The sequence below is a fragment of the Dermacentor albipictus genome, chromosome 6, assembly GCF_038994185.2.
Source record: "Dermacentor albipictus isolate Rhodes 1998 colony chromosome 6, USDA_Dalb.pri_finalv2, whole genome shotgun sequence".
NCBI classification, from domain to species: domain Eukaryota; kingdom Metazoa; phylum Arthropoda; class Arachnida; order Ixodida; family Ixodidae; genus Dermacentor; species Dermacentor albipictus.
The window spans coordinates 21,666,116-21,692,947 of record NC_091826.1 but is presented as its reverse complement, the minus strand read 5'-3'; the positions used below and the strand labels follow the sequence as shown (position 1 = coordinate 21,692,947).

General features: G+C 49.4%; 1 protein-coding gene across 2 annotated transcripts in view; it reads right to left on the bottom strand.

Annotated features, from left to right (window-relative positions):
- Positions 1-12,167: 12,167 nt before the first annotated feature.
- LOC139060840 (mucin-2-like) overlaps positions 12,168-26,832 on the bottom strand; it is a 125,794-nt gene continuing 111,129 nt past the window's right edge. For both annotated transcript variants that reach the window (XM_070540074.1, XM_070540075.1), the window contains 2 exons: positions 25,298-25,408; positions 12,168-21,607 (listed from right to left, as the gene is read on the bottom strand). In XM_070540074.1, the coding sequence (XP_070396175.1) occupies positions 12,465-21,607; positions 25,298-25,408 (9,254 nt within the window). In that variant the 3' untranslated portion in view covers positions 12,168-12,464. The remainder of the gene's footprint in view (positions 21,608-25,297; positions 25,409-26,832) is intronic.

Below are 26,832 nucleotides of genomic sequence, written 5' to 3'. Positions count from 1 at the left end.
GGCTTTAACTAACAGCAGCCGACGGCTTCCGGATTCTCCTGCCCCTACTACAACATTAAAACGAGTAGTTCTTTCGGCTTCGTCGCGTTCGTCAGTAGTTGTGTATGTTGCCCGGTAATGACCGGCGGGTGCGGGGAGGTCGGATTCCGCCGTTAAAAGATAACTTAGCCTAAGCTGCCATACTTCTCAAGAGAACTTCTGAAGTTATTTTTCTTGAGAGTGGCTTCACGTGACCAGTTACTGGAAGGAACACGGAGCGTAACGAGGACAGACAGAGTGTCGCCAGTCCTTGAGCTTCAAGGCTTACTAATGGCCAGCGGGTGTTAGAAACAAAATTTGGCACCCTAGAGAGGTATCGGGTCCACTAGGTTGACCTGAAACCTTCATTTGACCTCAGCCTCACAATGTGAGGTGAGATTAGAGGGGAGGCGGACGACTGCTATAGAAATGACGTGAGTGAGGCCAAGAATCATCTGACCTCAAATCGTGTGTTAGCTTGAGTTGAGTAAGATCCAATGTGAGGTAAGGTCGAATTTAAAGCCCAAATTTACCACAGCTTCTTAGGTGCATATCTGCTCCACCTGCACTTAGTACTTAGTTGACATTCTTGTGATGCTAAATTCTCACATATGTTGAAATACGCCTGCATTCAAGTACAGTCTATCTAAGCAACAAGCCGCCATGGCATAGCATGTTTCCCAACAAAAATCTACTGAACACTTTTTCGAGGAGCACATTTGGTGCGCTGCATCGCGGCTTTCAGTCTCCAGCATTCGATGCAATGCAGGCATCACGTGTTCTGTGTATATGTTTACGCAGAAGAAACGCGAACAGCTAAATGCGTGGCGCATTCGAGGGTCGAACACCCTACCTTGAACTCGCGAGAATAGGTTGAGCGTGAGGACCCGACTTCAACCTCAATAGTAAGGCTGAGATGGGGTCGACGTTCGGTCGCTGGCAGCTGGTGAAATTGACGCGAGTTCTCCTGAAAGCACCTCAGCCTCATCGGATGAGTTTGATTGAGATGGTCGAACTTGATCGGAGGTTGACGTGAGGTCGATTATTGTGGCGTCGTTGTCACATTTTTGGAGACAGCACCTTGGCATATGGCGCCGACGTATAACTTATAAGACGCACTGCTGCCTGTGTGTACCAATGCTGCCTGTGTGTACCAATGGTTGTGTGTCAACGGGAACAACTAACACGACACACATACCTACTGGCTCGGCCACCTGTGTATTAGACAACATCGCATGTGTCACTGCCTTTCAACGCCGAAACACAAGCCTGCAATGCGGATAATTATACAGGGTGCTTCTTTTAGGTGGGGTAAATTATTTAAAAATTACGTGTTTCAGATAGCAGTTCTAACCCTCAAGCGAAATTGCTCGTTGAGGTGGTCATTACTTCTACGCGAAATCGAATGAATAATTAAGATAATTACGCTAATTGCCCTTTTATCTAATTACCTTATGGCTCATATGTGAATATAAGAATTGCAGCCTGTGCGATTGCGAGACACATCGACTTAGAACGAATTCGGGCCGAATCGCACAGCTAGCTTGCAGGATCCTCAAACAATCTGGGGTCTTCGCTTCGCACAAAGAGCTGATTTGGTTGCCAGGTCACGAGGGTGTAGAGGGAAATGAGTGTGCACACACTGCCGCCCGAGATTTCCTCCCCCGGGGTCCCTCCTCCTCCCTTTCCGAAGACTCGAACTTCCCGGGGCCATTAATAACTTTTGCAGATGTATTACAGCACTTGCGCTTATCGCGACGAAAATACCCGCGACCGACCAAGGGATTAGATAAATCAGAAGAATGTATTTTACGAAGATTACAAACGATGTCATTTAATAAGCCAGTCAAGTTACATGCTATTGAGCCACAATCCTTTTCGGCCGAATGTAAATTCTGCGGGCAGAAATCAGGTTTGTACCACATGGTATGGGCCTGCCAGGCTAATAGTGCCTTAGAAACTATACGACAGCCAACGTGGGAAGGATGGGAGGCAGCCCTGTCCAGCTCAACCCTCGAGGACCAGCGAGCCCTCGTGGAAAGAGGGCGGCGGCCTTAGCCAACGGAATTTCGGAATAAGAATCCTACCACCCTTCGCCTAACTCCCCTCCCCTTTTCCTTCCAATCATCATCATCCTAATCATCATCATCATCATCACCATTATCGTAATCATCATCATCATCCCGAGTGACACCGGTTTCGAGGTATGTGCCTTCAAACTTGGTGGTAAAAATGCACACTTGTTCCACTTAATTTTTTAAAGAAAACGTTGTTTCATGCACTGAAGCAACACAGCATTTCGAACGCCAATGGGCTTAGTCGGAAATTTTGGAAATCATTATCTCGAGACTAGTTTCATCCCGATAATTCGTTCCAAGTCGATACGCCTTGCGAACTGCGGCCACAATTCGTAGATGTCGTAAGGTAATGAATGAAGAATCTAATCAGCGCAATTATATGATTTATTTAATTGATCAGTTCGATCTCTCGCAGAAATAATGGCCAGATCATCGATTAATTTAGCTCAAGGTTAGGATTGTGCTATCCGTCACAGGCAATGTTTCTAAATTTGGTGCAGCTAAAGAAAAAAAAAAGAAACGAGACACACCTGGTATTGCGCTGACAGGAAACGACACCTAGTGGGATTAGTAAATGAAAAATTCAGTTCGTCCAGTTGGGGCTGGCTGTAGTCTAAAGAAAAGTCTACTCATTTCGGACACATGCCTTATTTTCTAAGAAAAAAAAATAAACAAATAAAAGTCAATGCAAATATCAAGCCAGGACAGGTTATAGACTGCACATTCTGCGCAGCCTTGCGTATAATATGATCAACAACGGCTAAACAAGAGAAGCAACAGCTGTACCATTGCTAGTGAGGTTACCGATGTGTACTGGGACACGAAGCAAAGAGTGAACAACGTTGTTTATTAATAATGATTGAATTATTAAGACTTGGCTTCTTCGGGGCTACACTGTTTTCTTGGTAGGGTTTATATAGAACCCTACCATGACGAAGGGGTGATTAAGTGGGTGAGTGGAGTAAGGTGAGGGTGAGTGAAGTCGGAAGGTTCGATAATCCTGCCGAAGACAATAGCTTCAGCTTTTGAAGAAGACAAAACTTCTTTTTAAGTCGTAGACCTAAATAGTGTCGAAGCTGAGGCTTCCCTTGCTCTGCTGCTCTTGATCACTTCAAGGCTACAGCTTCCTGTGAACCTGCTTCAATCGTTTAGATTTCCACGCGTGCAACGTAACAAGAACTTACATATGCCGCATATAGCGCGTGGAATGCAGATATTACACAGGCACACTATCTGCAGTTGGTGCGCTGAGTGCATAGCCTGTTGCTACAGTCCATCACTACCTCCAAACAACGCCTGCCGTCTGTTGAGGAACGGAACAGATATGGTCGCATGATTTCGCGTACAAAAAAGTTAAAACAAAGCCAAGTGACTAAGTTCCTCGTTAGGGCGTAGAGGCTATGCTTAGACATAAAATCGGGTTATGCTATCTCTTCAGCCTCAGTATTCTCTCGTGTAACTTCGTTCTTCTTGTCAGTTTCGTATCAAAAAAAGTTGTATCAGAGACACAAATATACTTCTCGGAAGTAGATATGTCTAGGTGTTTTGTTTGCGTCTAGGTCGTGAAATGATTTTCAACATTGTTAGGCGTGAAACAGTTGACTTGTCCTAGTAAAGAAAAAAAAATGTAGTTTTCGAGATCTTCACAACGGAAGGCCGGCTAAGTAGACGATTTTTAAGTAGCCCTGCTCTTGCTATGCAGAGTTCTAGAGTACACGTGGTTGAAGCTGCCAATGTATCTGTTCAATGTATTTCTTTGTTGTGACTTGAATGAGTAAAGATCCAGGATACATGCTTGTTGTCATTTTCTTCTCCGCATAGCTGTAACGTAGGCGTTGACCCGATTTGTCTTTTGAGCCGTTTCTTAGGCACACTCTGCGACGGCGTATGTCAGCTTGCGGCCTTTAATGACATAATTCTTTCTTTTGCTTGTCCAAGCAGTAAAGCAACTATCGCTCTGAGGGTCACCAATAAAACTTCTGCCGAGGATCTGACTTCTGGAAGTGCACTGCGTCTCCTATACACTGTAAAAAAAAAGTTATGCGGATCCAACGCGCATTCGGAACCAGTGTTTAAAAAAATAATTCTGGGGGTGTTATGTGCCAAAACCAAGATCTGATTACGAGGCACGCCATGGTGGAGGATTCCGGATCAATTCTGGCCACCTGGGACCAGTGGCGTAGCAACGGGGGCGGGGGAGGGGGGGGGGGAGGCGTGGACCCCGGGTGCACGGTGCCAGGGGGGGGGGGAGGAGGGGAGGTGACAGAAGAGCTATCGGCCCCGGGTGCCAGACGACCTAGCTACGTCACTGCCTGGGACTCTTTAAAGTGCACCCAGAGCACGGCACACGAGAGATGATGCATTCCACCCTCATCGGAACGCGGCCCCTGCGGCCGAGATCGGACCTGCGACCTCGAGCTCGGCAGGTAGACGCTATAGCAGCTATGTTACCGTGGCGAGTTGGGATCACTGTGAAGCGAAGATATCGTGAAGCGATTAAAAAAAAAAACGCTTCAGTTCCCAACTCGAAAAGAAATGCACAGAAGTTTAGAAGGCAGTGGTCAACACTGCTCTCTCAAGAAGCGTTTTCGTGCTCCAGGTAAGTGAGAATGCAGCTGCACTGCATGGTGTGAACTCGGCAATTTCTACGAGCACCGAAAAGGGGTAAAGTGAAAAAAAAAAAGCATTTACTGTTCGGGAAAGGAGCGACGTACCCGGGCCATCGAATACCCCAGTAACAGCTCCTGATCACCGCAGTGGTAGTCTTGTCTTACCCGTTTTTTTTTTCCTTTCTTTCTTTTTTTGCTTCGCCAGTCGTCGGCAAATTTAAGGCACCTTAATCTAGAAACATTAAACTCACGCGAACGCGCAGACGGAACGGCGGGGGGCTAGAAATAACTCTCTCCCCAGGCGAGGTAGGGTGCCCGTACATCGAACACACCAAATTGGAAAGGCAGTCGAAATTACACCGCGCTTCGCGCGGTTCTCTCACGGAAACGAAGTCCGCTCGCGTTCTGATTTACGGCGGCACTCATTCGCTCGACCCTCAAGGGTTACCCCCCCTCCCTTGCAGAGGAACCTCCCCCTTCGCGGAGCCTTCCCCGCACAGTCACAGAGGCAGCGGTCCTCACACGTGACTGCATGTTGGTTCGCATACGCACGAATGCGACTCTCAGGTTCTTGGGGGGTGCGGGTGAGGGGGGAGGGAGGAGTGTCTCTCTCTTTGCTTATTACTTCGCTAATGCGATACCACATGCGCGTCGGCTACACACTACCTACACCACGCGACTCTGGAGACGACGCCGGACTCGTTTTTCGGACTCCGCGATGCTCATGAATACCAAAGAAGAACCTATAGCGATGCAGAACCAAGGAAAACAAGAAAAGGAAGTATAAAATGAAGGCGTCTTCACATTAAAGGCGGCAGACACACACGCACAAGCACGCCAGAGTAGCCTCGTCGAATTCACGCTCCCGTCTCTCATTACCAAATTCATCATCGCGCAAATTGTAGGTTGTCCCACGTGGCTCTTTCTTTTTTGCCGGGCTACGATTCGGGCTCCTCCGCCTCTTGTACGTCGCACGTTTTGCTTTTGCGTCTCTGCCCGCCTCCCCGGCCGCGCGCGGATTTCTTGTTCTTTTACTTTTCTTCTTTTCGTTTTTTTTTCTTGCAGGTTGTTGCTGAAATTGTCGTTGATGCCGCGTAGACTCGGTCACTACTTCTCGTGTTGCCGCCTCTCTTTTCTCTTGCCTCGATCGCCCCCTCGTCGCAAGTTTTGAGACATTTGCTTCTTCTCACGTACAGACAGCCACACGCGGTCCTTTCGCTTATGCGGGTACGCCCGGGTTCTGTCTCTCCTACAGCTTCGCGCGTCGTTTCTTCTTTTATATCCTTCGGAGTGAACCAAGGAAGGAAGCAACGTTGCCGCGTCCTGACGATCGTGAATTCTGTTGGTGCTGTTGTTTTGCCGCATGTAATACCACTCGTGACCGTAGCGCCACCTGAGAGCCAGCCAGCCAGCTAGCTATAAGCAACAGCAAGCGCCGGTGTGACGCCTTCGCTCCCCCCCCCCCTTCCCCCTCCTCCTCTGCGCCAGTGCGAGAGCGCAGCTGCTTGACGGAGGGTTAAAGGATAAGTTCTAGGAGAGGGGAGGGGGGGAACGGCAGGCTCGCTTGCGTCGGGCCTTCGTCTTCTTGACTACGAAGCGTGTTTGCTCACCGCCACCCGGTCTACGTCGTGAGCGACTCGCGTGCTCATTAACGTCCGCTTGTTCGACCGGCGCTTTCTTTTCCGCTCTAATGCGCTCTTTGACTGAATCGTCGTTCCGCTGTCCATCTTCGCGAGGGGCCTGCACTGTCGAATGCTCTCTCTCTCTCTCTATATATATATATATATATGTTCCCCACCGAATTTCCCGCGCCTGGGGTGTCCCCCAACCTCCATCACCGTTTGCGTATTCCTTCGTCCACATACAGAGCAGTCGAAATTAACCATTCCTGTTTCTGAGCGGTGCGTTTTGTTTTGTCCGTGTTTCTCTACCGGTGGCGTCCGCGCCTAACGTCGTTGCCGAGCGTAGCTTTATTGTCGTGTCTGAATACGTTGCAAGCGTATGTTTACTGACGCAACCATTATGAATGTTCGTGCAGCTGAACGTATGTCGAGCCTCCGTCTACTATGTGCATGAATATAGGAGGAGTGCGATTGTTAGTTACAAGCATTTTCTTTTCTTTCGAATTCTGCGAGCATGCTAGCCCTGTACGCGATCGTTTCTGGGACAGGGACACCATCAAGACTTCTTCAGGTTTTCGTACCTGCCACAGGTGCTGAATAAGGAGGATTGTGTAGTGAAAACGACGCGATGCTCAAGTATACTGGGGAGCAAGGAGTCTGGTTGTGATGATGATGATTATTTCTTGTTTAATGGCCCAAATCCACTGTGGGGGATAGGCCACGAACCAGGTGGCAATATCGCAAAAATAAAGGCTGAAAAATGTAATCGAAGAGGTGAACGAAACCTACAATGAATGAAATAAAACAGTGTGTCTGTCTGCCTTCTCCTGATCGCACGCCCTTAAACTTCGTCATCGCCAGTGCTCAGGCACCTTTGACGTCAACCGGCGCAGGGGTGCCACCACAAATGATTGATTCATTGACTGGCAGCTTAATTATTTTAAACGCGAAAGCGTTTCCATGCTTACCCAACGAGCAAAACAATCCGTCCGTCCATCCATCCGTCACGTAAGACGATCGCTTTCAAGACAGGGCCCGCAGCAGCGAGCGAATTCACCCCTTCGTGCAGCATCTCGCTTCAACGAGAACTAAGCGGCGAGAACACACAGCGAACGCAGCTATCAGCGCTCGGCGCACTCTGTCCCCATCGCAGATCGCTTTCAAGATTGGGCCCGCGTGGCCGCGCCATACGCAGACGCCGCTGGAGTAGAACACCCTCCCCCCCCCCCCGGCTTTCCTCCCCTCACCTGGAGCCTTGCAGACGACGGAGGAAGGTTGCTATCCGCCTTCCTCTCTTGCCCGGCTGCACCATACGCAGCCGCTGCCGGAGTACGGTTGATCATGGTTGTTAATGGTTCGACGCGGATGGATAAGGCACTAAAGAGTGATTAACATCTTATAATGATGGGAACGTCATCAGCGCACCTGGCACCGCCACCTGCAGTAGTTTGCTTGCGTCATCAACTCACCTTGCGTTGCTGTCTGCAACAGTTCGTGTGGCCGCAGCGTTGCCGTTTTTACTGGTCGGATCAAGTTTCACAACAGCGCGCATTTTGTTACAGCGGGTGAAGACAAAGTGTCTGTGAGACAGGACACTATTTCTCTCACTCGAATCATGGCCAATCCTCCACTGTGGCTATGCGCCATAGCCACTCAGGGGAACACCAAAAACAATTATTTCCCAAGCTTAGCAGTTTTCTCCTTACTTTGCGTACATCTTTGGAGAGCCGCCATGATTCGTGGCTTTTAACATTCCCGTGCTTCTGCCGTTGATGGTGACTTCAGCGGCGGCTGCGTCTAGGAAGCGGACGGGCCCCCAGAGCGACACCGACGGCGAGGACACCAGCGTCTACTCGCTCAGCAACGAGGACTTCTCCGATGACGCCTTCGCGCTTGTGCGGAGCCGCAAGGCTCCGCACAAGCGGAAGGCGTCATCGTGCGTGCAGATGAGCAAGTGCGTGCAGATGAGCAAGTGCGTGCAGATGAGCAAGTGGCACTATGCTTACGCATACTTAGACAACTCGCAGAGAAGTTTCCCCGTGAATTAAAAAAAATATTATTCCTTGATCGCTCGAATGATTTACTGAGCGACTGACTGACCGAGCGAGTGGCACTTCCTTTCTTTCGCTAACGCACTTGCGAGAGACAATCATCAATTGAAAACTTCACCACGAAAAAATGGCATGCGATTGCCAGAAGAAACTGGGATGATGAAGCGCGGGAAAGTGCGAAGTCGGGAATTTAATGCCGCTTGAGGCGTTCGCTGACGAGGACAGTGATCCGGGCTTGAATTTTATCCGGCGTGACACACAACGGCTGATCCTTAGCGGTAACGCAGCCCCTTGAGCATCCCTTGTGCATCGTATCACGCGCCGCGTCACTTGGGTAGTCCTACAGCTTGTGGGAATACAAAGGGTCGCGGTGCGCGCTTCGAAGTTGATAAAATAGGTAATGCTGATCGTGGTAAGACGCTGTCCAGCAAACAAGTTTTCGTCGGTGGTCGCTGCACCCACCATGACATGATCCATGTTCACGTATTTCCCTGACGCATGCCTTCAGGACTCAACAATCGGCTTTGGTACTTACCCGCAGTTGACCACGCCATCATGTTGACGACGCTGATGAGGCAGCCACGAATTTGACGAGAATCCACCCGTTGTAACGTCGAAGAGATTGGTGTAACTGACCGAGTCAACAGAAAGAATACACACAGGTTCCCGATCTTGTTCTTTTTTTACACCGCCAAAAATAGGCGAGATAGAAAAACGGAAAACGACGTTGGCGCTCAAACTCAACTGAAAGTTTTAACCGAAGCAGACAAAATATACAAGCCTGCGTCAAAGCAACCAAGACGGAAGGGACGCGTTATCACCTGCGCATTCGTTGTTCGCCTGTGACATTGGCCAATGCGTTTTTCTTCTTTAAAAAAAATGTTTTTGACTAAGTGAGCTTCTTCGTGGCGTTCCCCTTGTTCCATTCTGTCTTTACATGGTGTAAAAAAAAAAAAAGCTTCGTCACCGCAGCAACTCGATTAACTGTCCTCTTGCAAATTCGAATGTGTCGCAGTACATCCGGGATTCTTGATCGCACTAAGGTAAAAAGAGCCTGTCAACCTTTCTTTCTTTCCTTCTTTCTTTCTTTCTTTTTCATATGTTCGAGCTATGACGTGGTGCAGGCAAGTGGATATAGTAGCCATGTTCATTTTCGCTTTTGATACCACCAAGGATAGTTTTGATCAGCAAATGCTGTTTTTATTCGAATATTTATTCATTTTTTCAATACGGTCAGCGCCTAATTTTCTACGCTTAGAGGATACCTCTCAGAGTGTACTTAGACTCAAGTGGACGTCAAAGGGACACTGAAAGGAAGGATGAAGTGAATTTAGACTCTGTCTAAATTGATTTAGTTTATCTCTGTCCAAAAGTACCCATTTAAACCTATATTTTCCTTCATTTCTTGGTAATAGGTTGATTATTATTAGTAGAAATGAAGGTCAAAGTTCGATATTCTTTTTTTTTTTAATTTCGCGCCAGAACCCCAGCGCTTGTGCGTCAGTGTGACGTCACAGATTTCAAGAAGCATTTTTTCGTATTTCGGTCGTTGTGGCGCCGTGAGTGTTCTCGAAACTTCGTAAGTTTGCGTTTTCAGAACACGATGCAGTCGACGTTTATCAAAAAAAAAAAACATAAACGAAGTAGAACTGAGAAGGCGCCGTCGAAACTGTAACGTCATGGCGAGCGGGTACGGTATAACTTCACCAAGATGGCGTCTTGATCAGTGTTTTGTTCCTGCGTCTGTTACGGCTGACCAAGACTTTTCTCACAGTAAGAGTGGCTTTCTTTGTATTGTAGAAGGATAGTTGATTAGTACATCTCGAATAACTTTTCTCGTGTAGCACCCCTTTAAAGAATCCCAGGAAATCGAAATCAACCTAATCGTATATCCAACATTTTTATACATGTTATAACAGGTGGTCCCCCTGGCAGCCTTTACTTTGGGACCTCCTTCTGTATTACATACCTTTGTAATTGTAATAATGTCTAATAATAAATTGATTGATTGATTGATTGATTGATTGATTGATTGATTGATTGATTGATTGATTGATTGATTGATTTATTGATTGAATCCGGAGCACTCTTCCCCGTGAGGCGTCTCGATAACTCCCGCGTGCTGCCTTGCAAAGTTAAACACAGCAATTAGGTTTTTGAGATACACCGTGGATCGTCGTACGACTAAGAACGTCGGTTACCCATGAACGGTGGATATGTCCAATTGCGCGTTGTTGTTGGGGTGTAATGAAGTATCTCGGCCTATCCTATCCTCTAAAATCGTGCCGATAGAATACATCTACCATATATAGTTTTGCTGTGATACACCCTACCCAGTGGCACGGCCAGGAATTTTGTGTATGCGTGTGTGTAGGGCTGGGAGAGGGGCGTGCGGAGCAGGTGGGTGTTGTGGCATGTCGTTTTAAGTGTCCCACAGACACAGAAACGTCGGGGAGAGGGGAGGGGGAGGCACACGCCCGATGCGGACCCACACCCTTGCAACGCCCTTCGCCCGACCGAGAAAGAAAACTTTAAATAAATCCCGGTTCTTTCTATCTTCTCAACTATATATATGTATATTAGTAGGGTGTGCTTAGAACACGTTGACGTTGTGCGTACGCTGTAGACAACAGAAACGGCCTGTGTGCGAGCAGCCGGTGACGGCGGCGCTGACTTTATGGTTGCTTTATAAGTTTGACGGATAATACAAATGGACATTTTGGTAATACGTACCAAATTGAACATCGCGAACGGAAAGACGACAAAAGGCATGATCAGAAGCAGCACTTCGTCTTGTCTTGTCTTTCTGTTGCGCGCTGTTCTTTCAGCGGACTTCATAAATTTTGTGTCTGGCTTCTATACGAGAAGTTGCAGATGTATACTATGTTACGCAACACGTAAAGGATTTAACTAACTATGCCGGCGACAAAACCCATGTTGTCAAGGTGTCAACTTTGTACGGGATACCACGGGGATACACCGTGTGAACGTCCGCTCCCTCTACTATTTAGTTTTGTTCAGATACCTGAACAAAGTAGTATTTATGTATCCCCTAAATGCCTCCTTTGTGGGCACTACATAAGGGGAAGCGCACGTAGGGAAATGCAGGTAACTTCCAGAATATCCCGCAGGAAGCAATGTTGAACCGGACCAAAATGGCTACATAAGTATACAAAATATGAACCTACAAAAACACATATAGCAATACATTGACATGAGGAAATAGATAGGCGATGCAATTTTCAACGGGTATAACGGATGGTAAAGGAGCGTTTAAACGCTGACAGGCCGCGCACACCTGCGTAATTACGATTTCGCACCCCCATACATTCATTTAGTTCATTCCAGTCTTTAATGGCGACAGATAAAAAGGAGTGGTTGAAAGTTTTAGTTTGCCCAGTTACGTGCTGAATACTTAAAGCGTTGGATATATCATATAGACGTAGACGTATCATATAGACGGATAGACGTACGAACTGGGGTAGAACTTCGTTACAAACAACAAGAAATATGTGGCAAAGCTTGTGAAGCTCCTTGGTATGTACCTAGCAGGTCATTAAGGTGCCACGAGAATGTTTTTTAACTCGGTTTGAATCAGTTATTCTTAGCTTCTTCTTATCAAAGACGAAATCGTAATTACTGCAGTCTGCCGATGGCAGGAGATCAATCGCACTTTTACTCTGCAGAAAATCATGCATACTCCTTTTTGGTGACCGCCCAATTGCAAGAGCGCAACGTATACGTGCTCGAACACCAGACAAAATGAGAGACAAAAGTGGGCGACAGAGAGAGACTGGAGACGGGTGTTTATTTGTCTTTTACTGGACTGGCAGGTATCGGTACGTGCCACCTTTTTTTTTTATTTGCTGTACTTTAACCGATCACGTTATATCTTCTGGTCTGTACAAAAGCATGTCAGATGTGACATGCGGGGGGAAAAAGTTAGACAACGATTAAAAAAAAAAAACGAGAAACGCCGGACTAATTTATTACAATAACAAACAAGCGAAGGCGGCTAGCGACAAATTCGTTTGTCGCGTCATTCGAAGAATGGTTTTTAGATCACACTAAATTTAGACCTTTGTTTCAGGACCATATTGAAGATCTCGACGATACTTGAAGCACCTGCGGCACTGTCGTCTGAGAGGTTCTACGCGCCGTGCCGCTGTCGGTGAGCCAAGACAAGTCTATATGCGTCCTTGCCTTCTTTGCGGCGGCGAAGAGGTCGTGACTCAGGGTCCGCACAAAGTTGGGACTTTGCTTGAGAGACATGTTTTGCATAATTACTTTGAGGGGCGCTATGCTCTCACTGCGACTGGTGTTTAGACAGGGATCACCGCGCCGAATGCACTGCTCCAGAATGCCCAAAACCAAGTCGTTGTGCCTGGACGTCGTCGACGGCAGCTGCTGCACCACGGACAGCACGAACTTTTCCGTGTCTTCCGATTCGGCGCCGAGATGCTTGAAAGAAGTGTTGTACGTGTCGAGCAACCGTTCGGCGAGCACAGTCTTGATGTCCGGCCTTTTTTCGTTTACGTAAGCGTTGTAGAGTTGCGACAGGACGGATTTCTTATTGCCGGAGGGGTCATCGTTGGAACGTCCCGTGTTCTTGAGGAGCCCTTTGTTGTCGCTGAAGGACATGGGCTTCTGGAGCCAATCCTTCAGGTACCGCAATTCCGACGGGGAGCTGGCCGAAAGATAGTCGTGCGATTTGGGCTTGAGCAGACTGGAACTGCGCTTCCACCTTCGTATTGATATTGAATCGATGTAATTGTCCTTGAGGGTCAGTATAAACTTCGTGACTTGGCTCTTGAGGTCCTTTGGAAGGCCGAAACCGTCGCGAATGCCCACGTTGCACAGCGCGAATATGAGGTTGTGGATATCACTGGAGCTGAGTTTTGTGCACTCGTGACCGTCGCACTTGAGAGCAAGCTTGAGCAGACGGATCCTTTCCTCCGTCTTCAGCGAGAGCCTCTTGCTGTGGACCAGTTTCAAAAGCGCTATGAACGACCTCACTGCGGGCTGGGGCAGCTTGCCGCCGCCCATTTTCCAGACTTCCTCCAGGTCGTCAAGCCTGAGCTTGCGCTCAGCCTTGGCCACTTTGCGCACCTCGGCGAAGAACTTGCCGAAAAGCAGGGCCCTCTCCTCGTCGGAAATCGTCGGTTCGCGTAGCTCTTCCAAAAAGACGTCGTAGTCGCCCATCTTGTAGTAGACCATTTCGTCGCCTTCTTCGTCCTCTTCGGGCTGCAAGTTGAGCGCTTTTGCGATGTCCAGCATCAGCCACTTCTTTTCGTGTGCCTTTTGAGGGAAGTATCTGTCGACGAGCATGTCGATCGTGTCCATCACATTCTCGGGAACTTCTTCGCAGAGGATTCCAGCGCAGGGAGACTCTTCGACCTTCGTCCGATTTCGGTCGGCGTAGAGAAGGTGTATCAAGTGCTCCATGTCAGGGCATGAGAGCTCACTCGCTACGCTTTCCGAGATAGATATCATGTAACTGTTTTCAGAGAGGAGCTTTGTGATTATGTCCTTGTGGTCGACGGCACACAGGAAAACACCGACTGCCTTGACAACGACGTCGTGAGCTATTCTGGTCCCGTGCGACTTCAGGTAATGGGCAATTTCATAGGCGACCTTAATCCTCTCCGAAGGTGCCAAGTACTTGCACGATACCTTTATGTCTTTTAAAGCAAGGAGAATGATAGTGTAAGCGTCATGGCTTCCTATTGTTGTAGCTTTGATCAAGAAAGTATGCAGCACAGTGGCGTTAACCTTGTATGTCTTCAAATCGGTCCTTATGATCTTCAACAGAATCCTGATTTCTTCAGTCTCTGGAGTAAACAAACTGGGTGGAAGGGTTGTGCTGATAGCTTCTTCGGGCCCCGTCACACCACCCGTCTGGTATGGCCTTGGAGTGGAAGTGAAATCAGGCGCGTTCTTCGTTCCATAAAACGATGGCGCCGTTACTGTAGCTATGCTAGGAACAAATCCAGGAGGCACTGAAACACTGACTGATACCTCTGGGACCACGCTTACAGGTGTGCGAGGAAGACTAGATGGAAAACCCGCGTAAGTTGTGGGAACTGGGGAAGGAGTAAAGAGTTCAGTAGTCTCATGTAGTTCTTCTGATGGAACAGGAGTTCCTGTCTCAGTTTCAACACTTATTCCCTCAGGTAGTGTGGGCGGATGCTCACTAGAAATAGAAGGTGAACCGAAAGAAAGTGTTGGGAGATTTGTTGGAGCACCGGGAGTACCATGGGGGAGCGATGATGGCCATGGCGCAGGAGTTCCTGGCATAGTCTCAGATACTGGGAACCCACTCGGTAAAGTGCGGGTTTCAACAGTAAGCGGCCCAGCAGTGGAGGTTGCAGTTTCTGGCATTGAGACGCCTACTGAAAATGACGTTACCGCTACGCTCGGCAATCCCGTTATACCAGATGGTAAGGATACCTCAGTTGTAGGTACAGCAGAACCCCCTGACGGAAATGTGGAGCTGGCCTCTCCTGTAGAAAATGATGCCCCGGGCAAAGAAACGCTAACGGTGGCTGAAGGAACCATGGCAGTGGGCTCACCAGGCCCACCGCGTGGCAAAGATACTTCACCTGTCGGAACCACAGACATAGCAGGCGGTAACGTTCCTGTCACTGCTGGATATGATAGAGAACTTGGAGTACTTTCCTGTGGCACCGACACACCTACTGACATAGAAGGAATTAAGGTTGACTTAAATGGTGCGTTAGATGGTACAGAAAGCTCGGTTGTTGGGAAAGATGCCCCGGCTCCACTCACATGTTCTTCAGAAAACGTTGGTTGTGGAAAAGTCACTCCTTCAGGCAGGGATGCGGCCAGTGATACTGAGGCAGCAACTGTCGATTGTTCACTAGATGCACCCGACTGAATCGGCACCTCTGTTGTTGGGAAAGAAGGAACGCCCGAAGGAAAGATTGGCTGGCCCGGTGTTCCAGAAGGTGACATCTGTTTAGTCGGAACAGTGAAGGCTCCTGATGGCAATGTAGCAGTGAAGCCGGGAGTGCCAAAAGGGGGCTTTGTGGTTTCTGCTTGGGGCCCTGAAACGCGTACTGATACAGAGGGAACAATAGCTGTAGGCTGACCTGGAACACCAGATAATGGTGGTACCTCCGTGTTTGGTATGCCTGAAGGACCCGACGGGAACGGAGTCGTTAGTTCTCCATGCGGGAAAGACGGCGGACTACTGGTCTGTGTCTCTGGCACAGAAACGCCTACTGTTACTGAGGGAACTATGCCTGTCGGCTGACCTGGAATACCCGACGGCATTGATACCTCCGTGGTTGGTAAGCCCGATGGACCTGTCGGGAAGGTCTTAGTGAGTCCTTCCTGGAGGAAAGCTGGTGGACGACTGCCTTCTGTCCCTGGCACCGTAACGCCTACTGATACAGAGGGAACAATAGCTGTAGGCTGACCTGGAACACCAGATAATGGTGGTACCTCCGTGTTTGGTATGCCTGAAGGACCTGACGGGAACGGAGTCGTTAGTTCTCCATGCGGGAAAGACGGTGGACTACTGGTCTGTGTCTCTGGCACAGAAACGCCTACTGATACTGAGGGAACTATGCCTGTCGGCTGACCTGTAATACCCGACGGCATTGACACTTCCGTGGTTGGTAAGCCTGATGGACCTGTCGCGAAGGGCGTCGTGAGTCCTTCCTGGGGGAAAGCTGGTGGACGACTGCTTTCTGTCCCTGGCACCGAAACGCCTACTGATACAGAGGGAACAATAACTGTAGGCTGACCTGGAACACCAGATAATGGTGGTACCTCCGTGTTTGGTATGCCTGAAGGACCTGACGGGAACGGAGTCGTTAGTTCTCCATGCGGGAAAGACGGTGGACTACTGGTCTGTGTCTCTGGCACAGAAACGCCTACTGATACTGAGGGAACTATGCCTGTCGGCTGACCTGGAATACCCGACGGCATTGATACCTCCGTGGTTGGTAAGCCTGATGGACCTGTCGCGAAGGGCGTCGTGAGTCCTTCCTGGGGGAAAGCTGGTGGACGACTGCTTTCTGTCCCTGGCACCGAAACGCCTACTGATACAGAGGGAACAATAACTGTCGGCTGACCTGGAACACCAGATAATGGTGGTACCTCCGTGTTTGGTATGCCTGAAGGACCTGACGGGAACGGAGTCGTTAGTTCTCCATGCGGGAAAGACGGTGGATTACTGGTCTGTGTCTCTGGCACAGAAACGCCTACTGATACTGAGGGAACTATGCCTGTCGGCTGACCTGTAATACCCGACGGCATTGATACTTCCGTGGTTGGTAAGCCTGATGGACCTGTCGCGAAGGGCGTCGTGAGTCCTTCCTGGGGGAAAGCTGGTGGACGACTGCCTTCTGTCCCTGACACCGTAACGCCTACTGACACAGAAGGAACAATAGCTGTAGGCTGACCTGGAACACCAGATAATGGTGGTACCTCCGTGTTTGGTATGCCTGAAGGACCTGACGGGAACGGAGTCGTAAGTTCTCCATGCGGGAAAGACGGCTGACTACCGGTCTGTGTCTCTGGCACAGAAACGCCTACTGATACTGAGGGAACTATGCCTGTCGGCTGACCTGGAATACCCGACGATATTGATACCTCCGTGGTTAATAAGCCAGATGGACCTGTCGGGAATGGTGTCGTGAGTCCTTCCTGGGGGAAAGGGAGTGGACTACTTCCTTCTGTCTCTGGCACAGAGACGCCCACTGATACAGAGGGAACAACAGCTGTAGGCTGACCTGGAACACCAGATAATGGTGGTACCTCCGTGTTTGGTATGCCTGATGGACCTGACGGGAAAGGAGTCGTTAGTTCTCTATGCGGGAAAGACGGTGGGCTACCAGTCTGTGTCTCTGGCACAGAAACCCCTACTGACACTGAGGGAACTATGCCTGTCGGCTGACCGGTAATACCAGAGGGTATTGATACCTCCGTGGTTGGTAAGCCAGATGGACCTGTCGGGAATGGTGTCGTGAGTCCTTCCTCGGGGAAAGGGAGTGGACTACTTCCGCCTGTCTCTGGCACAGAGACGCCCACTGATACAGAGGGAACAACAGCTGTAGGCTGACCTGGTGCACTAGATAATGGTGGTACCTCCGTGTTTGGTATGCCTGATGGACCTGAGGTAAACGTAGTCGTTAGTTCTCCATGCGGGAACGACGGTGGACTACTGGTCTGTGTCTCTGGCACAGAAACGCCTACTGATACTGAGGGAACTATGCCTGTTGGCTGACCTGGAATACCTGACGGTACTGATACATCCGTGGTTGGTAAGCCAGATGGACCTGTCGGGAAAGGCGTCGTGAGTCCTTCCTGGGGGAAAGGGGGTGGACTACTTCCTTCTGTCTCTGGCACGGAGACGCCTACTGATACAGAGGGAACAACAGCTGTAGGCTGACCTGGTACACTAGATAATGGTGGTACCTCCGTGTTTGGTATGCCTGAAGGACCTGACGGGAACGGAGTCGTTAGTTCTCCATGCGGGAAAGAGGGTGGACTACTGGTCTGTGTCTCTGGCACAGAAACCCCTACTGATACTGAGGGAATTATGCCTGTTGGCTGACCGGGTATGCCAGACGGTATTGATAGCTCCGTGGTTGGTAAGCCTGATGGACCTGTCGGGAAGGGCGTCGTGAGTCCTTCCTGGGGGAAAGCTGGATGACTGCCTTCTGTCTCTGGCACCGAAACGCCCACTGATACAGAGGGAACAATAGCTGTAGGCTCACCTGGAGCACCAGATAACGGTGGTACCTCTGTGTTTGGTATGCCTGAAGGACCTGACGGGAACGGAGTCGTTTGTTCTCCATGTGGGAAAGACGGTATACTACTGGTCTGTGTCTCTGGCACAGAAACGCCTACTGATACTGAGGGAACTATGCCTGTCGGCTGACCTGGAATACCCGACGGTATTGATAGCTCCGTGGTTGGTAAGCCTGATGGACCTGTCGGGAAGGGCGTCGTGAGTCCTTCCTGGGGGAAAGCTGGACGACTGCCTTCTGTCTCTGGCACCGAAACGCCTACTGATACAGAGGGAACAATAGCTGTAGGCTGACCTGGAACACCAGATAATGGTGGTACCTCCGTGTTTGGTATGCCTGAAGGACCTGACGGGAACGGAGTTGTTAGTTCTTCATGCGGGTAAGACGGTGGGCTACTAGTCTGTGTCTCTGGCACAGAAACGCCTACTGATACTGAGGGAACTATGCCTGTCGGCTGACCTGGAATACCCGACGGTATTGATACCTCCGTGGTTGGTAAGCCTGAGGGACCTGTCGGGAAGGGCGTCGTGAGTCCTTCCTGAGGGAAAGCTGGACGACTGCCTTCTGTCTCTGGCACCGAAACGCCTACTGATACAGAGGGAACAATAGCTGTAGGCTCACCTGGAGCACCAGATAATGGTGGTACCTCTGTGTTTGGTATGCCTGAAGGACCTGACGGGAACGGAGTCGTTAGTTCTCCATGTGGGAAAGGCGGTGGACTGCTGGTCTGTGTCTCTGGCACAGAAACGCCTACTGATATCGAGGGAACTATGCCTGTCGGCTGACCTGGAATACCCGACGGTATTGATAGCTCCGTGGTTGGTAAGCCTGATGGACCTGTCGGGAAGGGCGTCGTGAGTCCTTCCTGGGGGAAAGCTGGACGACTGCCTTCTGTCTCTGGCACCGAAACGCCTACTGATACAGAGGGAACAATAGCTGTAGGCTGACCTGGAACACCAGATAATGGTGGTACCTCCGTGTTTGGTATGCCTGAAGGACCTGACGGGAACGGAGTTGTTAGTTCTTCATGCGGGTAAGACGGTGGGCTACTAGTCTGTGTCTCTGGCACAGAAACCCCTACTGACACTGAGGGAACTATGCCTGTCGGCTGACCTGAAATACCCGACGGTATTGATACCTCCGTGGTTGGTAAGCCTGATGGACCTGTCGGGAAAGGCGTCGTGAATCCTTCCTGGGGGAAAGGGGGTGGACTACTCCCTTCTGTCTCTGGCACCGAGACGCCTACCGATACAGAGGAAACAAAAGCTGTAGGCTGGCCTGTAACACCAGATAATGGTGGTACCTCCGTGTTTGGTATGCCTGAAGGACCTGACGGGAATGGAGTCGTTAGTTCTCCATGTGGGAAAGACGGTGGACTACTGGTCTGTGTCTCTGGCACAGAAACGCCTGGTACTGGGGGCACTATACTTGTCGGCTGACCGGGAATAAAAGAAGGTATTGATACCTCCGTAGTTGGTAAGCCTGAGGGACCTGTCGGGAAGGGCGAAGTGAGTTCTCCTTTTGGGAAAGACTGTGGACGAATTTCTCCTGTCTCAGTGACAGAGACGCCTACTGATACAGAGGGAACAATAGCTGTAGGCTGACCTGGAACACCAGTTGTTGGCACTTCCATGGATGGTATGCCTGAAGGACCTGACGGAAACGGAGTCGTTATTTCTCCATAGGGGAGAGCCGGTTGACTGCCTGTTTGCGTTCCTGGCACAGACACGCCCAGTGATACTGAAGGAACAACAGCCGTTGGTTGACCTGAGGCACCGGATGGCAGTGATACCTCTGTTGTTGGCAAACCTGAGGGACCTGAAGAGAATGGGGTCGTCATTTCTTCTTGAGGGGATGCTGGCAGTGTGCCAATCCCTGTGTTTACAAGAGAAACGCTAGCCGACACCGAGGGAACCATAGTTGTGAGTTGTTGCTCAGGGAATGGTCGCGATACCTCTGTAGTAGGAATAATTGATACACCTGATGGAAATGTCCCCGTTAGATATGGACGACTCGGTAACTGTGTGCCAGTTGCTGCTTGTGGAGTAGAAACTGATACTGACATAGACGGGATGAATGCGGTCGGCTGACCCTGTAATGTCGACGGCAAAGATACGTTAGTTGTAGGTGTTGCGGGGACGGCCGATGGGATTATACCTTCTGTATATGTAGGTGGTCGGCTGACAGAGTATGTACTCGGAAAGGAAACGCCTGGTGAGAAAGAAGGCACGACTCCCGTGGATGGACTCGTCATAAAAGAAGGAATAGACGTTTCACTTGTAGGGACTGTTAACATACCGGATGGTATTGTCGCGGTACTTTCTTTCTGAGCGATGGTTGGTGGAGTGCCAGTTATTTCTGGCACTGAAATATCCAGTGATAATGTTGGAACAATGAGGGTGGGTTCTCCTGATACGCCAGAAGGGAAAGAAGTTTCAGTGGTCGGTGCGACGGACAGTCCAGGTGGAGACGAAGTGTTGACTTCTTCGTGGGGAAAGGGTGCTGGCGTGCCTGTGATCATTACAGGCACCGAAAGTCCCCCTGTAACCGAGGGAATCCCTGTGACTGGTTGACTAAACATGCTAGAAGGGAATGATACTGAACCTGTCGGAATAAGCGATACGCCCGGTAGGGAAGTAGCGGGAATTCCTTCCTGTGTTACCACGGCTGGAAAGGCAGTTACTGTGTCCGACACGGTAAGACCCATAGAAACTGAAGGGACAAAATTCGGTTTACCTGAAGCACCGGTTGGCAATGACACTTCTGAGGTTGGCACTACGGAAGGTCCGAGTGGCGTGCCGGTGACCGACGTTGGGGTGCCGCCTGTCATAGTGTCGGGTGCTGTGGCGGCGTTCGAAATTATCGGGATGGAGGCGCTAGGTTCTTCGCTCGGCACGCCAGATGGCAACGACATTTGGGTTGTTGGGAAAACGGACGCGCCAGGCGGGAATGTCTCCGGCATGGAAATGCCGAATGGACGCGACGGAACCGCTTCGTTCGGTGTAAATGAGGCGCCAGGGGGCGGAGAGGTTTCCGTAGTTGGGACAACGGAACCTTCGGGCGGAGATGCAGGTGAGACCTCTTGGTGGGGCGTCGACGCCACGCTAGGTAGCTGCGCCGGCGAAACGCTTTGCGATATTGCCGGCACTAGGCCCGTGGACGGTGATGCCGCTTCGGGTGGCATTCCAACCTCAGTTGTTACCGCAATCGAAGCGGTTGGCAGAGAGGGACGCGTGGCTTGTTGCTGCGGGAGCAACGGAAACTCTGTAGGGTATTCGGTGGAAGCTCCCGGGAACGGTGTCTCGGGAAATGTTGCACCCTCTTCTGGAGTGACGCTGGGAGAGTACTTCAGGGTGCGCAGGGTGGTTGAACCGACGCTGTACCAAGGAACCGTTGCTTCCGTGAACGGCGTGATAAGGGTGGCGGCCGAGGGCACAGTGGTCACCCCTGCGAGTGAAGATGCATCAATGAGCGGAGCTCACGTAACGCGTGTACATGCACCGTCTCTCAAAAGTATTCTCCAACTCAGCGGATGATCGAAGCGATTTTAAGCTGCCTAGCGGAACTGACATTGCATCTCCGGGATGGCATGTTCACGATGCCTGCACAGATAAAACTGTTTTAACCAGGTTGTCGGGACCCAGAATATCCTTCGTTATGGCTGATCACTTGTTTATAAACATGGCGTCCGTTAGCGCACGAACTAAGCAAGGCAGAATGAGCGTAGTACTCGTAGGCATCAAACACTCTTCCGACGATGCAGGCAAGTATACTTCCCACGTCGCCCACTACACCCCGCGTCTCTCAGACTGTTGCATGCGAATTGTGGACCCATCGCTAGAATTCTAGCTTTACCATAAGGCCTCTTCCGCTGCGATGCGACGTTATGTTGTCTGCAACGCTGTTCATTCGCATATGCGCGGGAGCAATTCATTTTCGAAAAGAAAAAGACAGCGTGGGAATGTGCACATACACATTGTGCACGCACCAATGGACCAATAATGGATTAGCTCAAATATGTGTAATACATTTCATAAGATCCGAACGAATCCAGCTGTGAGAAACTATAAAGCCGATGAATTAAGGGAGATCTGTGGTTTAGGCAGGATAGGCCTAAACTGATAGTGATACTAAACTGAAAATATGATAAAAAAAAAGAAAACTTCCTCAAATGAAAACGACTCGCACTTCCTTTTCTTCTCGACCGCTCGCGCGTATCTGCGCATTTGCACTCCAGCCAACATCACAGAAAACAATGTAACGTTTCATGTACATTGCGTTTCGTCCGCTATCCCGTTATTATGTTTCATTACGGGTGAAACTGCAATTATTAAAGCGAATACCTTTTTTTTTTCCCAGTTGCCTGTTTCTGATCGTAGGTGTGCTATCTGTGAGAGGCAATTTCCTTAAAATTCTGTATAGTCTATACATACAAAATAAATCTGGTGTATTGTTCCAATTCAGTTCCAGTTTGAGGAAGATACAGAGAAAGAAAGAGAGAGAGAGAGAGAGAGAGAGAGAGAGAGAGAGAGGCTGGACTACAAAGAGGAGGAAAGCCAGCTGATCACGCCGTCCACCGAACAGCTGACCCCTGAGCATCGGTCAGCTGTGCGGGAAAGCAGAAACAACGGAAAGATAGAGGCAGGAAGAGAGTGCCCGGAGCTGATAGCTATGCTGGCATGAGATGCTGCGCAAACGCTCAACAAAACAAAAGTTTGAGTTTTATTTTCTCTTTAGGTTTTCTTTTCCATTCGTTTCATACTTGAAGTTCTCTTTTCTGTCACGCTTAACTTCAGGATTCAGGCTATCCCTAAATTACAAACATCTTACAAATTCCCTGCAAACTTTTTTCTGACGGAACCTACTGAACCAAAAGCGGTGCCGCGTCGTCAAACGGCGACAACTAACATCGCGGCGCTACCGCAATAGCAACGTGGCCTGGAATCACTCCGGTTGTTGGATTGGTGGCGCCATCTGGTTTTGAAAACCTGTACTTTGGTCGTTTCGCGGCACAATTCAACAAGGGCGGATAGCAGTGGATTTTTACCTAACTCTTCGACGTTTCTGATTGCTTTTAGAAAGTTATTAAGAAACGCGGGATATTTAACGCACTGTCTTCTGCGCACCCAGATTCAATATGTCGTTCGTTCACTCACCTAAAATGCAGTTTGGGCATGTTTGGAACAACATTCCCCGTACCCCAGAATACAGTGGGGGAAACAAAAGTTGCATTCCAGCGGCAGTGCAGAATGCGCCATGACATTCGTCATTCCCTGTCTAGGATTAACTGGGAATGCTACACGTCATTATCTGGGACGCTCTGAGAAATATGCCTAGCATTACTCGACAACTATCATTGCTTAAGTTGAACTAAAACACGTGCGAGGCTTGTGGCTGACAAACTATTGCGAAGAAAGTCACAAATTAAAGCTAGTGCCATATTTTCTAACATTATTTTCATTCCATTTTTTTTCTCTTTATTTTTCCCCTGGGTCATTAAACTGCAGGAAACAGCGACTTGACTCTGATTGGTCACTGAGCCTCCTCCATCTGTCTTGATCGGAAATAATAATAATAATAATAATAATAATAATAATAATAATAATAATAATAATAATAATAATAATAATAATAATAATAATAATAATAATAATAAAATTATTATTATTAATATTATACTGCGCTTATTCACGCCAGGATTGTTCTCCAATATGGCGTCTAGGATGACGTCAGTGTATCATGCTCACTGCCGCAGGTAACCCGCTTCCACGGAGGAAGGAAAGCCCGGGAGAGGCGTCTGCTGCCCTACCGGCTGTGTTAGAAAGTTCTCGAATCGCGCGAGATGGACGCCAATGGACGCTGCTGCTCGCCGTGCTGATTCAACGACATGGCGCCTAGCATGACGTCAGCACAAGCTATCTATACATAGAAGGTAACGACACGAAGGCTAGAGGCTTCTCTCACAGCGCGCGTTCGCCCCCAAAAGTTTTGCTTCACACGTGAAATAACGATATGGAGCCTACAGGAATGCGTAATGTAATTTCATGTAGCATCAAGCCTCGGACATTTATTTTGAAAAGTATGACCTTATTAGTTTATGAGAGGCGTCACGAATCTCAGCTTATTTAGGACCGAACAAGCGCAGCGACGCGTTTATGCACCAGCAGCCGCCGACGAGAATCGACGAGAATTGACGAGAATCGACGAGAACCCTTGCACTATAAGGCCCCTGGTTTTCTTTCTTTCTTCTTCTTCTATAACCCATAGAGTTTCCTACTAAAGCTACTGGAAGGAACTGTGGCGCTGCTATTATAATGCTACCGCGGAAAAGATGGATAACACCCGGATTTGTCTATAAGCTTCGTGTTTGCGGCTCCAGACGACCTTGTTGCGTTACCTATTACGCTTTATCTGACTTTGATCGACCAAATTTCTATGCAGTCCAATTTTCCTAAACGCAGAAAGACAATGAAACTCCGCGCACACAAAGGGCATTGCGAATTGTTGCACTTACAACACAACGATTTGTTTTTGAAGATGACGAATTTGCAAATTTGCAGAAAACTCCTAGAGAGAACTCTGACGCTGCGAATGTTCAGCCATTTTATAGGAATCATAATTGGCCCATGTGTATTGATCTATTTCATGCTCGTGGCTTCAAGCGTTCGCGTGACGTAATCACTGCGAATTGTGTCATTTATGACGCAATGTTTCGCTGAAGATGACAAATTTTCGGAGTCGCGAAGTCATTTTAGGGCCGAAGTACGAAGTTTGTAGCCAAGTCCGTGTACCACTCATCAATAGATAGTTTTAGGTTAGGGGACGCAAGCGGCTTGCGTGCGCAAGAACTAGGGGCGACGGTACTGCGCATGCGCAGACACTGTCGTAGAGGGTCTGCGCATGTACAGTACCGTGGTCCCTAGTTCTCGCGTATGCAAGCCGCTTGCGTCCCCTAATCTAAAACTCTCTATTACCATGCTGACTTGACCACCATACTCGCAGCTCCAATAGACGCTAGCGCCAGATTTTCCCTCTAGTGATCATTGCAGGAAACTTTATGCTGTGCGCCATGACGTCACAGAGAATCAGTCGGCATGTTAGTCCGCGTCAGGAGATGGCAACCCGGCTGGCGCATACCTTCCACGGTGAATGGGGTTTCGGTCATCGAAGATTCCGTGGTTGGTACGGTCTCCCACGGTGACAGCGTCGTTGTTGGGTGTTTCTGCTCGAAGGCGCACTTGTCCGAACCTGGACAAAAGGAACGGGCCGAGAGCGCTTGGTCTCGAAAAACTGCCAGCACGATACTTACCAATCACAAAAGAAACGCTTATGTAATCTGTATTCCTTTTAATTCAATGGTGTTGCGGCAGCATTAAGAGAACCTGTCCCTCCATAACTATCTTTCGACATCCGCATGACTTCTCCTACTTCGTGGTCGTCTGTGAGTTGCGACGTCAGGATCTAGTACTTCTGTCTACGACTCTACAATGCCACCTGTGGTTAGCCGAATTGTAACAGCACATCGCCTGTTTCTTTTTCTATTTCTTGCACCTACAAACGACACATATACCTTACACCCATCGCTAATAACGCAGGCCTATAAAAACTATCGTATGACACGTATGACACAGGGGCCACATATCTAATGATCCCCCAGAATGAATGCGCCACTGTGACACAAGGCTTATGTATAAGCCTTGAGTGTATTTAGATATGTGTCTTACTTCTCTGCGGGTGCAGTTCTCATCAACATGCTTACCTCTACAAGCATCGTACATCGCCTTCTGTCTCGTGACGTACACAGCTAACAGCTACAGGCGAAGAGGCTGTGCTCGTGTCCCATCTGCAGCTGCTCCTAACTTGATAAACTAATAAGACAAGCTTCGAGTCATAGATTCCAAGATTGCGTTTGGTCTGCGTTTCTTTCTTTCTTTCTTTCTAGCGTGCGCAACACTGTGCAACTTCCAAGTGTATACGGACGCAAAAAAACTCGAGAGTGCATTGACGCGCCCTCTAGAAGGAAACGGGTGCGCTCAATGTCCCCTGCCGCTTTACGGAAACGCGGCAGGAATTGGGAGAACGTCGATCGGGCGCATTATTTCGTTTATATACGATCACTGCCCGTCAAAAAGGCACCGGGCGCGCTCCTTTCGTGTAATACTCGCGGCTACGTCACGGGCACCATATATAACACAGCGATCGGAAATAAATCACGCGACCGCGACTGCTGGGAGTCATGGACGCGAGTCAGTCGCGATCTCGCCGTTATACGGGGCTTGTATTTCGTCGTAAAAGAAAGACAAGGTGTGGGTCGTGTGTGTGTTTGGTGTCTGTGTGCGTGCGCGCGCGCGTGTGTTTGTAGGGGAGTGAAAGAGGGTTCCCGGAAAGGGCGGAGGCCCGTCTTCCTTCTTTCCCACGCATGCGGGGGCGAACGATTTGCGCGCCGCGCGACGGGACACTTCGGTCACGCGCCGCTCGTATTTTAAGGGAGATCGTGGCTCACTTATGTCAACCCGTGCCGAAGAGGTGGAGAGGGGTCAAGGGGAAGGGCAGGGGGGGGTGATATGAGACAAGAGCCGCGAGGAGAACGCTCTCGTCTCTGAGGCCTCGCTTACGCTCGTCCCGCGTCGCACAGCTGTGTATTGTTTTTTGTTTGTTCTTGTTTGTTTGTT